Source organism: Vulpes lagopus, chromosome 7 (assembly GCF_018345385.1).
Source record: "Vulpes lagopus strain Blue_001 chromosome 7, ASM1834538v1, whole genome shotgun sequence".
Classification (NCBI taxonomy): domain Eukaryota; kingdom Metazoa; phylum Chordata; class Mammalia; order Carnivora; family Canidae; genus Vulpes; species Vulpes lagopus.
In genome coordinates, this window is record NC_054830.1 from 20,146,379 (window position 1) to 20,162,418 (window position 16,040).

At 37.3% G+C, this 16,040-nt stretch overlaps 2 protein-coding genes across 5 annotated transcripts in view; one reads left to right on the plus strand and one right to left on the minus strand.

Moving 5' to 3' along the window:
• Nucleotides 1-16,040, plus strand: part of RAD54L2 (RAD54 like 2) — a 123,982-nt gene that overhangs the window by 71,476 nt on the left and 36,466 nt on the right. The window contains exon 1 of one of the 4 annotated variants that reach the window (XM_041761074.1): nucleotides 15,306-15,402. The exons of the other annotated variants lie outside the window; for them this stretch is intronic. The gene's annotated coding sequence lies outside the window, so the exon portion shown is untranslated. Of the gene's footprint in view, nucleotides 1-15,305; nucleotides 15,403-16,040 lie in introns of those variants that run through there. 4 annotated transcript variants of the gene reach the window in all.
• Nucleotides 15,020-15,696, minus strand: LOC121494532 (SNRPN upstream reading frame protein-like). Its single transcript, XM_041761081.1, has one exon. It carries the CDS (start codon nucleotides 15,455-15,457, stop codon nucleotides 15,281-15,283), a length of 177 nt encoding a protein of 58 aa, XP_041617015.1. The 5' UTR covers nucleotides 15,458-15,696; the 3' UTR covers nucleotides 15,020-15,280.

Sequence of the window (16,040 nt, forward strand, 5' to 3'; positions counted from 1 at the left end):
CAGCTGCAGCTTCTGGAGCCACTTTATTCCTTGTAGTGCTAAATGGCAAGTGGAGGAAGCACTGACCCTTTAGTAATTCTGAAGTTTCCAGGGATAATTTAAGCTTGAGTATTTAATTCTATTTTTATTTTTTCCATGTTTGAATCACTCATACTTTGGGAAGCAAGGAAACATTTCATTGCTTCTGTCTTCCCATTAAGATCCCTAGCCTATTCCTTTAAAAAAAATTTTTTTAAAAGATTTATTTATTTGAGAGAGAGAGTGAGCAAGAGAGAGCATGAGTGGGAGGAGGGGTAGAGGGAGAAGCAGATTCAACTGAGCAGGGAGCCTGATTTGGAGCTTGATCCCAGAACTCTGGGATCATGACCTGAGCCAAAGGCAGATGCTTAACCAGCTGAGCCACCCAAGCACCCCTAACCTATTTCTTTTTACTTGTGAGATGAAAGACTTTTGGAAGTAAAATTGCAAGGGGGAAATTTTGAGGAAAGACTGGCTAGTATATTATCACTTGAGGCCTTTGGCAGAGTCTGAAAGGAAGACACCCTGCCCCAGGCACCTAGCTGCATATTGCTTGATGCCACAGTCACTTAGGTACCTTGGCTCAGGTATTGCTCTTGGATGGGCTGTAGCCAGTTTCAGATAGGCTTCAGCTCTTTCTCCACCTTCGCACCCTGGGCACTAGGGTTTCCTTTCCTTAATGTGTTAGGATGACTAGGTGTGGGATTGCTTCTGGAATTCTGGGGGATGGAAGGATGGCATTAATCAGGCTGAGTGTGTAATTCAGCATTTGTGTTTAACGTGAAGACTTTAGTTAAGGAGAGACAAAATTAGAGGATGTTTTCTTGTGGCTGATGGAATAATAAAATTGATTGGAGAAAGTGAAGAAATATTTCAAGAACCAACTTAAATTTCTGAAGTCATGATTTCAGATTTGACTATTAGAGGTCCTGAAGTTTTTCAGATTTATAAGTGTTCTTTATTATATTCTGGATATACTAATCTTTTGTTATTTACGTTGTAAATAGCATGTATTCTGTAGCTTATCTCTTAACATCATTTACAGTGTTCTTTGTTGTAAAAAAAAATCTGTAGTTTTATTGTAGTCAGTTTAAATAAGCTTTTCCATGATTTGATAGTCATTTATTTCATGGGTGAAAAAAGTAAGAGGACATAGGGAATGCATATTTTAAAGATTGGAATGTGGTTTTCATCAGCATCTATGGTTTTATATGGATTTTTAAATTTTGATTTTATGATGTTATTTTAGATATTACTTTTTTAAGATATTTAAGATATTACTTTTTAAGACTCTCGTAGAACCAGGCATTTGCTTTAAATTTTCTCATAACTCCTTAAATGTTATTCAGAAATGAGACTAGACTCTTTCAAGGAATCAGCCTTAGTCTGTCTTCTTTTCCACCTTTTGCTCAGAAGTTCCTGCTTTGCTGCTTTGCTGAGAACCCGGTAATTTTTACCTGTGGTTGCAGAGAAGGCCAAAAATCATCATCATGCTGAGCAGAATCCAAGTTAAATCATTCACAGCACAGGGCTAGAATTTCAGATTGATTGAAAAGGTGTGTAGTTGTGTTTAGAAATAATTGTTTCCTTATAGTTTTTGTCTTGATTGTGCTAAAAGCAGTGTTTCTCAATAGGGAGTGGTTTTGTTCCCAAGGGGACGTTTGGCAATATCTGGAGACATTTTTGGTTGTCACAACTGGGAAGGTGTGATTATAGTCTGGCTAGGGATTCTGCTAAACCTCCCACAATGCACAGGACAGTCTTCCACAACAAAGCATTATTCAGTCTAAAATGTCAGCAGTACTGAGGTTGAGAAACCCTGTGTAGGCTTGATATCTGAAAATGATTTGCATTCATTCCCCTCTGCTGTGAGAGCCAAGTGGGAAGGCTGGCCATTTTTTCTCTTTGTGTCTTATTTTGTTTCATGAAATAGTCAGAATGGTATTGGTTCCCTTGCTCTTGGATCTCATTTTTTTTTTTTATTTTTTTTTATTTTTATTTATTTATGATAGTCACAGAGAGAGAGAGAGAGGCAGAGACACAGGCAGAGGGAGAAACAGGCTCCATGCACCGGGAGCCCGACGTGGGATTCGATCCCGGGTCTCCAGGATCGCGCCCTGGGTCAAAGGCAGGCGCCAAACCGCTGCGCCACCCAGGGATCCCTTGGATCTCATTTTTTAAAATGTGTTTAATTTAGAATCCACTAATGCTTTTTAGTATATTAATACTATGAAAATTTATTCTTCCCAAAGAGCAAGTATAATGAGAATTTTTTTTTCTCTTAATCTGGCTTCTAGCATTATTTTGAAGGGGAATCACATTTTGGCTTGCATGACTTTTAAACTTATTAAGGCCTATTGGCAAATATATTGGCTTTCCATGACATTTGCAGAGTCAGAGAAGGCTGGTCCTAGACAACCGTCAATATGTGCCTACATATGATAAATAAACATATTTAATAAGATCTGATATACTTCAGTAGATTTTCTTATTCATATACATTTTTTTCTTTAGTAGCAATTTTTTAAAAGATTCGTTTATTTTTTTTTAAAGATTTTATTTATTTATTTATTTGAGAGAGACAGAGAGTATAAGTGAGGTGTGGGGGGTAGAGGAAGAAGCAGCCTCCCTGATGAGCAGGGAGCCCAATGTGGGGCTTAATCTGCAGACTCCGGGATCATGACCTGAGCCAAAGACAGATGTTTAACTGACTGAGCCACAAGGGTGACTTTCATTTATTTATTTTAAAGAGAGAGAGTGTATTTGTATGAGCAGGGGGAGGGGCAGAGGGAGAAGGTAGAAGCAGACTCTCCCGCTGAGTGTGGAGCCCACCATGAGGCTTAATCCCACAATGCTGAGATTATGACCTGAGCCCAAATCAAGTTGATTGCTTCACCGACTGAGTCACCCAGGTGCCCCTCTAGTGGCAATTTTTTTTTTAAAGATTTTATTTATTCATGAGAGACAGAGAGAGAGAGAGAGAGAGAGAGAGAGAGGCAGAGACACAGGCAGAGGGAGAAGCAGGCTCCATGCAGGGAGCCCGATGTGGGACTCGATTCCGGGTCTCTAGGATCAGGCCCTGGGCCCAAGGCAGCGCTAAACCGCTGCGCCACCGGGGCTGCCCTCTTTATTATTTTTTGATTACTGATTTTAGGCTGTGGATTTACATATAAGTATAACTTAAATATCACAGATTTTTAAGTATAATTTAGCAATATCACAGATTTTTAGAAAATCAACTTTAGGGACACCTGAGTGGCTCAGTCAGTTAAACATCTGACTTTGGCTCAGGTTGTGGTTCCAGGTTCCTGGGATCCAGACCTACATCAGTCTTCCTGCTCAGTGGGGAGTCTGCTTTTCCTTCTCCCTTTGCCCTTCCCCCTGCTCTTGCTCTCTTTCTTTCAAATAAATGGATAAAACCTTTCTAAAAATCAGTTTTACTGTATAATTTACATACAGTAAAATTCACATATATAAATTAGTAACTGTTGACAAATATGATTACCTGATCAAGGTACAGAAAATACCCATTTTTTCCAGAAAGTCCTCTTATACCCATTTGTAGTCCATTTTCTGGGAAATCACTTGAACTGATTTCTGTCATTATAGATAGGCTTTTCTTGTTATAGAATTTCATATAAATGGAATTACATAGTACATTTTTTCTTTTTGCGTTTAGCCTCTTGCTAGCATAATATCTGTGAGATTCATCTGTTGTTGCACATGTCCTTAGTTTGTTCGTTTTTATTGTTGAATGGTATTCCAACTGCAAAAAGTTAAATACAACTTGTTTATCCATTCACCTATTGATAGACATTTAATCTAATGAGTAAAGCTGCTCTGAACATTCCTGTGAAGTTAACTTGGTTTTTAATCATTAGAGATAAGTTTTCATTTCCCTTGGATAAAATACCAAGATGTGAATTGCTAGGTCATATGGTAGGTATATATTTAACTTTATTAGAAACTACCAGAATGTTTTCCAAAATGATTACACCACTTTAGACTCCTGCCAGTAGTGTGCATGTAAGCACTTGGTATGGTCATATAGCCAAGCACAGAGGTGTAAGAGCACCTGGCTCTGGGGTCCAAACACAGCAGGTTTGGCTACTTGCTGTTGACAAAATCTAAAGGCAGAGAGACTAGTGGTGGTGAAAGAAGAAAGGAATTTACTTTAGTGAGGCCAACATGGGGTAGATAGTGGACTAGTGTCCCAAGCTGTCTCCAAAGTGCTAAAAATACTTCCAGGTTTATATAAGGAAAATGTGGGACGAAGGTCAGTGGTTATGTGCAGGTGGGCAGTGAAGGTCAAGTCAATCATTGTCCTAGGGTCAATCACTGCCTGAGATCTTGCTGGCTCAAGACAGTTCTTATTGCTTCAAGTGTGGTAGTTTTGGTTCCCATCAGGGAGTGTTTTACCTGCAGGGTCTTTTGCCTTAGTTAAGAGATAAGCTGGAAAGAAGAGCTTAATCAATTAGAAAGTTTGAGGTCAAAATGGAAGTAGTTGACGTCTTCTTTCAGTTAGTATTATTAATTTTAGCTATTCTGTCATTTTAGTTTAAATGTGCATGCCCTAATGATATTGAATATCTTTCCATGTGTCATTGAACATTGTGTATCTCTTTTGTGGAGAGATACACAAGATCCTCCTCTTTTGCTTTTTGTTGTTATCTTCTTATTGAGCTGTAGAGTTTTTAAAGAATATTGGGGATCCCGGGGTGGCTCAGCAGTTCAGTGCCTGCCTTTGGCCCAGGGCGTGATCCTGGAGTCCCGGGATCAAGTCCCACGTTCGGCTCCCAGCATGGAGCCTGCTTCTCCCTCTGCCTGTCTCTGCGAGCCCCCCCACCCCCTGTCTATCATGAATAAATAAAATCTAAAAAAAAAAAAAAAAAAAAAAAAAAGAATATATTATAGGAGTGCCTGGGTGGCTCAGTTGGTTGTGCATGACTCTTGATTTCGGCTTAGGTCATGATCTCAGAGTCATGAGATTGAGACCCATGTTGGCCTCTGTGCTCAGTACAGTCTGCTCAAGATGCTCTCCCTCCCTCTCCCTCTGCCCACCCTCCTTTCCCCTCCACATGCTCGCACTTTCTAAATAAATAAATAAATAAATAAATAAATAAATAAATAAATAAATAAATAAATAAAATCTTAAAAAATATATATATTCTGGATACAAGTTGTTTATTAGATACATATATAGATATATATATACACACACACTGTCTACAAGACTATGATTTGTTATTTTTCTTTTAAGGATCAGAAGTTTTTACTTTTGATGAAGGACAGTTTATCAGTTTTTTCCATTGTGGTTCAAGCTTTTTGTGTCCTGCTTAAGAAATCTTTACTTACTCTAAAGTTGCAAAGATTTCCCACTATGTTATCTACTAAAAGTATAGATTAAGCTTTTATGTTTAGGCCTTGATCCATTTTGAATTGTTGTTTCTCAGGGATCCCTGGGTGGCTCAGTAGTTGGGTGTCTACCTTCAGCCCAGGGTGTGGTCCTGGAGTCCTGGGATCCCTGCATGGAGCCTGCTTCTCCCTCTACCTGTGTCTCTGCCTCCCTCTCTCTCTGTGTCTCTCATGGATAAATAAATAAAATCTTAAAAAAAAAAAAGAAAGAGTTGTTTCTGTATGCTATGGAATGAGGTGAGGATTGTATCTATTGCAGATGGTGTTTTGGAAAGATTATCTTTCTTCATTGAATTACTTTGGTACCTTTGTAAAGAATCAGTTGACCACAAATATGCGGTCTACTTCTAGACTGTGTTTTATATTTTTTAAGGTTTTACTTATTTATTCAGAAGAGAGAGAGAGAGAGAGGCAGAGACACAGCTATAGGGGGAAGTAGGCTCCCCATGGGGAACCAGATGTGAGACTTGATCCTGGGACTCCAGGATCATGCCCTGAGCCAAAGGCAGACCCAAACCACTGAGCCACCTGGACATCCCTGGACTGTATTACATTAATAACTGTCCTTGCTCAAAATCATAATTAATGTAGTTTTAATCAGGTAGTACAAGAATTGCAACTTTGTTGTTGTCTTAAAAAATTATTTTGATTACTCTATGACCTTTGCATTTTCATAAAAATTTTAGACTCATCAATTTCAATTGCAGTCAGATAGTGGCTGCAGTTAAAATAGCAAACTGGGTGGAAGCTACATTGCCTTTTATGCAACTTTGGAAGTTACAGTTTCACTTCTCTGTTGCTCTTTTGGTTATAACCAAGTAATAAGCCTACCCAGACTCAAAAGAAAAAGATTAGACTCTACTTCTCAATAAAAGATATTACTGCATTCATCTTGGGAAAAAACTGTCTGCCGCATTCCATCCTCTGGCCACAGTAATTTACATCATTCCCTATGCAAAATACGCTGCCTCCTTTCCTCAGGATCCCCAGACTTTCATCCTAGTACAGCATCAGTTTATAGTCCAAGACTATAACTCAGATCTATGTATGAATGTGGCTTTCAATCGTTGTTTCTTAAGTTCACTCCTTAAGTACAGTTTCTCTTATCTGAAGACTTTTATGAACTAAAGAGGCCAATTATCTGCCTCTCTATCAATTTAAGATTATGGGGACAAGATATATACTCATTCAAAAGATGGAGCAGAGGAGGTTGGGAGAGAGAAGGGAATGAGAGGCACACAGCGGTCATTGATCCATAGCAGTTCTGAAATCACTAGCTGAGCATTTTGCTAGTTTCTTGATTAGAACTCAGTATTACTAATTGGGAGTTCAATAATTCTCCAGGGATTTTGTTGTTGTTCTCGAGGATCTTAGTTCTACCCTCTGAATAATCCTTCCATTTCACAAAAAGTAGCTTGGATTGCAGTTGCACCCCAGCTTGCTGGCTGATTGCCTCTAGAAGTTTGACGGTCTAAATCCTTTTTTCCTTTTGTATTGTTTATATGCCTTTTAGTTCAGGCTCATATATTTCCTCTATAAACTTATGTATCAGCATAAAATCCACTTCATTAGTAAAAAACTGTATCCATAAATCTCTTCAAGATAATTTCTTTTCTGGTTGGCCTTCTTGGGAGGTTGCTATAGAATAATACTCTCAGATTTTTCTAAGTTCTGTGTTTTTTTTTGTTGTTGTTGTTTGTTTATTTTGTTGTTGTTGTTTTTTTAACAGGGAAAGATCTGTTAGGCATGCCTGCAGAATCTTTAGGAGGCCTTTTGTCTGAAAAGGTCAATGAGGTATTACTTTAAATATTTCTGATATCATAACAAAGAATCTTACAGATCTACCCTGGATTTGATTTCAAGTTTTCATGTTTTTTAAAAAAGATTTTATTTATTTATTGGAGAGAGCATGCACATGATGGAGAGACTATACATGGGTGTGGAGAGGGGTCCAGGAGAGGGATAAATAGATTCCCTGCTGAGCGTGGAGCCCAGTGCAAGCCAGACCCAGGACCCTGAGATCATGACCTGAGATTGAAGTCAGATGCCTAACAGACTTAGCCAGGAGGCCCATTAATTTTTTGTTACTGCTGGTGATAGAGTTGCTAAACCTTCTGAAACAGTGTTTCTTTTCCTTTAGCTTCCTATAACATTTTCCTTTAAGCCTTCATCTCCTTGAGGCCCTGCCGGCTTTTAATAAAGTCTCCTCATGGCTTTTCTAGCTTCCACTAACCACTTGACCCCAAACATGAGGTCATAGTTTTATTTTTTATTAAATTTTTAATTTTTATATACCCAGAGTACCAAGTTTCTGTGTCAGTTACTAATACTATGTCATAAGTTTCCCCAAAACTTAAATGATTTAATACAGTAACATTTATTATTTCTCATGGTTACTGCTTGGCTGACAGTCCTAACATTTAGGCCATCAAAATTTCCCTTCCTCCTTCCCTCTATTCCTACCTTCTTTCCTTCTTTCTTCCTCCCTTCCTTCCTAAAGTAAGCTCTGTACCCAACGTTGGGACTCAAACTCACCACTCCAAAATCAAGAGTTGCAAGCTCTACTGACTGAACCAGATAGGCACTCCTAGATTTCTCTTGATTCAGTTTTTCTTGACTATGGGTATTTTTCCTGTTTGTTTGCATTACTGGTGCAATATTAAATAAGATGGTCTTTGTACATAATTATCATAGAGGCTCTGCATTCTGTGATCTTCCTCTAAAGAGTACTCATTCTAATTTTAGTGGGCAGTTCAATTACTGATTGATCACCTTGAATTTGTGAAGCCTTGGTTTTATGCCATTTAGTACCAATCTGTGAAAAAAGTTCAAGATATTTCCCAATCTAATTTAGTAGGACTCAATCTTTGAATTTTGCAGACCATGTCAGGGCTTGGTTTTAGGCTTTTCAGGGAGATTCTAGTATAGGTCTTACTCTGGAGTATGGTTCTTACTCCTAGGGACAGCCTTTCTTTTGTCTCAGCTGAATGATAGGGGTGTTTTATATAAGATGTTAATGAGATCTTTCAACTCTGGCAAGTTTAGAACTCCCTGGTTGCCCTGGCACTGCTCTTTCTCTAGCACTGCTAGAATTTACTATCTCTATTCTGCTCTTACTGTGGCCAGATACATACAATGAATGATTCCATGTTTGAAATTTGTTGAGATTTGCTTTATGGTGCAGTAAATGGGCAATTTTGATAAATCCTGTATAAGCTGTTGAAAAGAATGTGTGATTATAATGTGTTGTGTGTGGGGGGCACATTTAGAATGTGTGATATTTGTTTATCTCATTTGTCATTGTCGAGTGAAGTGTTCTAAATAAGTTCGTTAATGAAACTAAATTATATTTCATTCAGTTCTTGTGTGGCCTGACTGGTATTTTTTGTCAATTGGCTTTTATTCTTGAAAGAATCATGTTAGTTTCTACACTTGCTCTTAGCCCAAAGGCCGAGAAGTGATCATGTTAGTTTCTCATTATGATTGTAGATTTCTGAAATATAGATTTCTGTATTTCTTCTTTCAGTTTTGTCAATTTTGATCTATTTTGAAGCTAAGGTATTGTGTGCATACAGATTTGATACTAGTATATTTTCTTTGTACATTGACCTTTTTGTCATTATGAAACATCCCTTTTTATTTCTAGTAAAACTGCTTTTTTTTTTAAAGATTTTATTTCTTTGAGAGAGAGAGAGAGCATGAGCAGAGGGGCAGAGGGGGCACAGGCAGGGGATGTGAGAAAAACAGACAACTGCCTGCTGAACAGACAGCCCAGTGTGGGGCTGGATCCCAGGAGATCATGACCTGAGCCAAAGGCAGATGCTTAACCAACTGAGCCATCTAGGTGCACCCCCCCCTCCCCCCAGTAATACTTCTTATGCTAATATCTCTTTCACCTGGTATAGATGTGTCAACTTTTAGTTAGCTGACATTAAATTAATGTCTGGTTTTTTACTTTTTTTTTTTCTATTTCAACTTTTTTCTATTAAGTTTTTCATGCTAGCACCAGTTAGTTGGGTTTTGTTTTTTTTAATTCAGTCTAACAGTTTTAGTTTTTGAATTGGAACATTTAGTCTATTTATATTTAATGTAATTATTGATATAGTTGTGTTAAAATTTATCATCTTGGTATTTATTTTCTATCTCATCTTCTATCTTGTTCTTTTCCTTCCTTTGGATTAAGTTGTTGTTTGTTTTGTTTTGTTTTTTGTTTTTTTAATGATTCAGTTTTCTCCCTACAGGCTTGTTAGTTACACAATCTTTTACTATGCTTTTAGTGGTTATCCTAAATTGCAGTATATGTCCTTCTCTAATATAAATCATTGCTTTTATTACCTCCCAATTTCTTAGAACATTTTTTTTATTTTTAATTTTTTAAAAAAGATCTATTTATTTGAGAGAAAGAGAGCATGAGCAGGAAGGACAGAAGGAGAGGGAAAGAGGATCCCAAGCAGACTCTGACCCTGAGTGTGGAGCTGATGTGGGGCTCTTTCTCAACACCCTGAAATCACAACGTGACCCAAAACCAAGAGTTGAATGCTTAACTGACTGTGCCATGCAGGCACCCTACCTTAGAACATCTTAAATCTGTTTACCTCTTTCCTGCCTTTTATGTTATATATCCTTATTTTAACTCTACACATTTTAAATGCCACAAAGTGTTGTTTTTCTCTAGTCAGTATTCATTTATATTTCCACACCTAGACCTGTTTTGTTGTTCTTTTTGATTTTTAGGAGTTTATTTGAATAAACATCAAATCAAGCAGTGCCAATTGGAAATGGCTAGGAACACTTCCCTTTTTGTTGTCTTTCATTCCTTCCTTCATTTCTCTTTTTTGTTTGAGATAATTCTCTGGAGGATTTCCTTTGGTATTTATTTTGGATATGTTTCTTGGCAACAGATTTAATCTGTGTTTTTGTTTGTCTGAAAGTAGCTTTATTTTGTCCTCATTTTTTTTTAAAGATTTTATTTATTTTTTATTTTATTTTTATTTTTTTTTTAAGATTTTATTTATTTATTCCTGAGAGAGAGAGAGAGAGATACAAGCAGGCTCCATGCAGGGAGCCCGACACGGGACTCAATCCCAGGACCCCAGGATCACGCCCTGGGCCAAAGGCAGGTGCTAAACTGCTGAGCCACCCAGGGATTCCCTTGTCCTCATTTTTGAATGATATATTAGCTGGTACAAAATTCTGGATTGCCAGTTATTTTCTTTCAAAACTTAGAAATTTTCCACTGTCTTCTAGTGTCTTTCATGTTTCAAGAATCCATTGTTCTTATTGTTGCTCCTTTGAGGGTAATGTGTTCTCCCCCACTCATGACTGCTTGTACAATTTTTCTTTATTAGTTTTCAACAGTTTTGCTTTATAATCTCCATAGGAATGTTTTTTTTTGTTGTGTTTTTAGTTTTTTTCTGCTTTATCCTACCTGTCATCCACAGAGCTTCTAGATTCCAGTTACTATATGTTGTTTCTAGAATCTCCTTTGATTCTCTTTTTTTAAATATTCTGGTTACCTAGTGACATTATACATCTTTTCATTTTTTTCTCCATTTCTTTCTTTGTTTTTTTTGCACACTTTATTATTATTTTATATCTAGATCGCCAGTGATTCTTGTTCTGTTGTCTGTTTGTCCCTCTTAATTTTTGATCATTTGATCTTGTCTCTGGCACACCTGATAATATTTCATTGAACACTGAGCATGTTTATAAAAAAATTATTGAGACTATGGATGATATCTTTAGAGAGGGTTTCCTTTTCCTCTCCTAGGCAGATATGGTGGGGCTGATCACCTTAATCCAGCAGGACAAAGCTGATTAAATGCTGATCATAGTTTAGAAGCCTTTGTTTACTTCTGGCACACCCCTGTTTCTAGAGTGTGGCCATCCCACATGGGTTCCAGCTGAGAGCCAAGATGTTCACTGGGAACATCTACTCTAGTGGTTCCTAAATTCTAATCCTTATCTTCTCTGCACCTCAAGATTGCAGAAACATCTGCTCTTCTTTTCAGTGGTTTTCTGTGTATTTTCTTAACCTCTCATCTCATTCAGCTTTAGAGTGGAGCAAATGAATGTAAATAAACTGAGTTTAGTTTTTGGCTCAGTTCTGCCTTTCCCATTTCATCAGGATTGTGGCTCCTCATGTTGTCAAGTTTTGTCTTTTTTAGTCCTATGAAATGGTCAAAAGTTCTTCTGGTTTCTTTGCTTCATATTGACAGCCCTCTATTTTGGTGACTCTGCTTGCCCCAGCACCCAGACTTGGCAAAAGAGGGGAATAAATGGCAGTAGAATGCTGGCTCATTTCTTCTTGATTTCCCTTTCTCTGGAATCTTGTCCTTTTTTTTTTTTTTTTTTTTTTTTTAAGATTTTATTTATTTATTCATGAGAGATAGAGAGAGAGGCAGAGACACAGGCAGAGGGAGAAGAAGGCTCCATGCAGGGAGCCGGATGCGGGACTTGATCCCGGGACCGTGAGATCATGCCCTGAGCCAAAGGCAGATGCTCAACCGCTGAGCCACCCTGGTGTCCTGTCCTTTCTACTTCTGGTCCTTTCAGCATCTCTTCAATGCCTTCAAAAGGCTTTGTTGTTGTTATTATTGTTTTTAAATTTGACAACATATTTCTAACAAGCATTGGTTTGCCTCAAGCTATTCCACTTTAGTTAGATGCAGAAGCACCAAGCCAATATTTTAAAATATGTATATATTCTTATATATTCTTATTTTGAAGCTTATGATTCAGTGATTTTTAGTATATCAAGGTTGTTGAACCATTCCCACTATCTAGTTTCAGAACATTTTCATTACCCCAAAAAGAAACCCCATTATCCATAGGCAGTCACCCTCTTTCCCAGTCCCTGGCAACCACTATCCTACTTGTGGTCTAATAAGATTTATCTGTCCTGGACATTTCTATAAGTGGAATTACACAATATGAAGCCTTTTGTGTCAGACTTCGTTAACTTAGCATAATGACTACGCCAAATGTGTTTGTTAAAATATATGTAACATAAAACTTACCATTTTAGCCATTTTAATTTTTTATTTTTTAACTCATAACTCTGAAATCAAGACCAGAGCCAAGATCAGGAGTTGGATGCACAACTGACTGAGCCACCCAGGCACCTATGTTAACCATCTTAAAGTGTAGGATTTAGTGGTATTAAGTACATTTATATTGTTCTACAACCATCACCACTATCCATAACCAAAACTTTTTCATCATCCCATATTGAAACTCTATCCCCATTAAACCATCAGTCCATTACTTTTTCTTCCTAGCTCTTGGGAACCACCATTATTCTACTTTCAGTCTTGATGATTTTAACTACTTTAAGTACCTCATATAATGGAATCATATAGTATTTGTCCTTTTGTGACTGAATTATTTCACTTAATGTCCTCAAGATTCACTCATACTGTAGCATGTGTCAGAATTTCCTTCCTTTTTAAAGCTGAATAATATTCCATTGTATGCATCTATCACATTTTGCTTATCCCTTCATCCATCAGTGGATACGTAGGTTGTTTCCATATCTTAGCTATTTATGAAAAATGATACTATGAACATGGCTGCATGTCATGTCAAGACCCTACTGTCAGTTTGAGTATATATCCAGAAGTGGAATGGCTGGATCATACGGCAGTCCAATGTTTTAACTTTCTGAGGGATTGCCATACTGTTTTCCATAGCATCTGTGTCATTGTACATTCTTGCCAGCAGTGCACAGGGGTTCCACCTTTTCCATATCCTTGCTAACACTGGTTCTTTGGTTGTTGTGTGTTTTGTTTTGTTTTGTTATGTTTTAGTACTAGCCATTCTAAATGCATGTGAGATGATACACTATTGTAGTGTTGATTTACAATTCCCTAGTGATTAGTGATTTTAAGCATCTTTTCAGGTGCTTATTGGCCATTTATAGATCTTCTTGGGAGAAATGTCTTTATATCTTTTGCCATTTTTGAGTCAGTTTGGTTTTTGCTGTTGAAATTTTAGGAGTTTTTTTAATATATTCTGGATATCGATCCCTCATCAGATACATGGTTTGCACATGTTTACTCCCATTCCATGGGTCGTCTTTTCACTCTGTTGACAGTGTCTTTTCATGCCCACAGTTTTCATGAAGTTCAGTTTGTCTTTTTTTTCTTTTATTACCTGTACCTTTGGTTTCCTGTCTAAGAGATCATTGCCAAACCCAGTGTCATGAAGTTTTCCCCTCATGTTTTCTTCTAAGTTTTATATAGTTTTAGATTTTACATTTAGGTCTTTGGACCATTTTGAGTTAATGTTTGTATATGGTATAAGGTAAGGGTCCATTTTCATTCTTTTGCCTGTGGAAATTTGATTTTCCCATCACCGCTTGCTGAAGAGACTGTCCTTTTCCTATGAATGGTATTGGTACTCTGGTTGAAAATCCTTTGACCATGTATTTGAGGGTTTATTTCTCTGCTCTCTATCCTTTCATTGATCCATATGTCTGTCTTTATGCCAGTTCCACATTGTTTTGATTACTGTAGCTTCATAGTAAGTTTTGAAATCAGGAAGTGTGTGTCCTCTTTTGTTCTTTTTCAAAATTATTTTTGCCTATTTTTGTAAACAGCATCGTACTAGAACACAGTTATGTTTGTTCACGTATATGTTTAAGTATGACTGCTTTTGAGCTACTCTGGAAAACTTGAGTAGTTACAACAGAGACCTTATGATCCACAAACCTAAAGCATTTACTATCAGGCTTTTCATAGAAAAAGTTTGCCAATATCCGAACATTTAAGCTCTTCGCTCATTTCCCCAACTGTAGTGGATTGTACCATAAATAAATAAATCAAAAGGAAAAATAATTTGTACAAAGATATTTATGCCATTGTAGACGCAAATAAAAACTAAGAACTAGTCTGAATGACAAAGCATTCTGTGATATACTGATAGCCTGCCATTAAAATGATGAGTATGTGGACTATGTCAAAGAAATACTTATATGTATGTAATAAGTGACCAAAGCAGAACACAAAATGATGTGTATTCATTGGTTACCAGGATAAATATGCAAATGTATATTAACAAATGTGGAAAAGTTGAGATCTAAATAGTTTAGAGATTAGTGCTTATTATATTTTATCTTCTGTTAAAATTTCTAAAATTAAACAGCCATGAAGTTTTTATTCTGGAAAATCTCAAATGAAATAAAAAGAGACAGTAATAAATGAACCCTGTATTTCTCAGTATTCTCTTCAGTAGTTGTGAATACAAGGCTAGTCTTGTTTAATCTGTTTCCCCCCAACCTTGGATTATTTGGAAGTAGATCCTTAATGTTGTAACACTTTATCGGTAAACTTCATAGTGTATTTACTCAATCTTCTCCTAGAAGCAAAAACAAAAACAAACACAATACCATTATCGCATCTAAATTTTTTAAACCAGTAATTCCTTATAACATGAAATATCCAGATAATCCCTGATTATCATTTAAAGATTATTTTTACTGCCAGTTTGCTAAAATCCATACAAGTTCCACATTTAGTTCATTTGTCTTTTAAATCTCTTCAATCTGAACTTTCCCTACCTCTTTTTTTCTTTTTTTTTCTTGCAACTTGCTTGCAGAAGAAAAGGATTCAGTTGTTATTGTAGTTTTGTGCATTTCTAGATTTTGCTGATTGCATCCTTGTGGTCTTGCTTAACAAATTTAACATAATTCTTTTGTTTTCTGAAAACCATGGACATTATCTTTATTATGTTGTCAACTGATTCAAATACATCAATACATTGTCAGTTGGTTTTTTGCTTGGAAGTCGGCTACCTGGATGTTCTAATACTGCTTTAACCACATCTTGGTGTCTCAGCTAAGAATGCCTCAGTTCACCTGGAAATCCACCACAGGTACTGGCTGCTGCTGAAATCGCTTCGGGTACAGATGACACTCTTGGTTGCTCAGTGAGGCTGTCCTTCTGCGTTTGACTTGGACTTCCACCTCTGGTACGTGCTGTCCTGTAGTATATCTCAGGTGTAAGCGATCCCTGGCCTGCTCCATCACACAGCTGGTCACTCCTCAGAACAGAGTGTCAGGCATCTCCAGTGGCCACTCCACTCTGTCAACATGGTCCTTTTTCCCTGTATTTTTGCAAACCAGTAGTGAGATCTCAAGGTGTGCTGAGATTCAAGTAATGTTTTGGCACACATACATAATAGCTGTAGTGTATACATCCTATTGGATCACATCAGGAGGCATATAGTAAGACTTGGAATTCACTGAACTTTGTTTATACAGATGGGATGGGGAAGGAAGAAGAAGAGGTGGAACAGCTAGAGAAAGGGTCCTGGAAGTGCTTATATCTCATACCCCCAATGAGGGAAACAAATTTTTCTTTCAACGTTCCTCATTTGCCTAGTCATATTTGTCGTGGTGGTGTTCATAACTCATTCCTGAGAAGCTTATGTAAGTGTTCATTGGTGTTTATATAACTCTGGTGATTGCTGCTCACAGCTGGCTCACGTGAAGGAGAAAGTTCAGGGGTATTTGCAACCAGATCTGATTCTATGATCCTGCATTTGGGTGGTAATAATCATTGACTTTTAAACCACATGTCTCATTACCTCTTTGTTGACTCTTTTCT

Bases quoted from the DNA above. Each gene is read 5' to 3' on its own strand.
- LOC121494532 (XM_041761081.1), bottom strand. From the start codon at position 15,457: ATGGAGCAGGCCAGGGATCGCTTACACCTGAGATATACTACAGGACAG.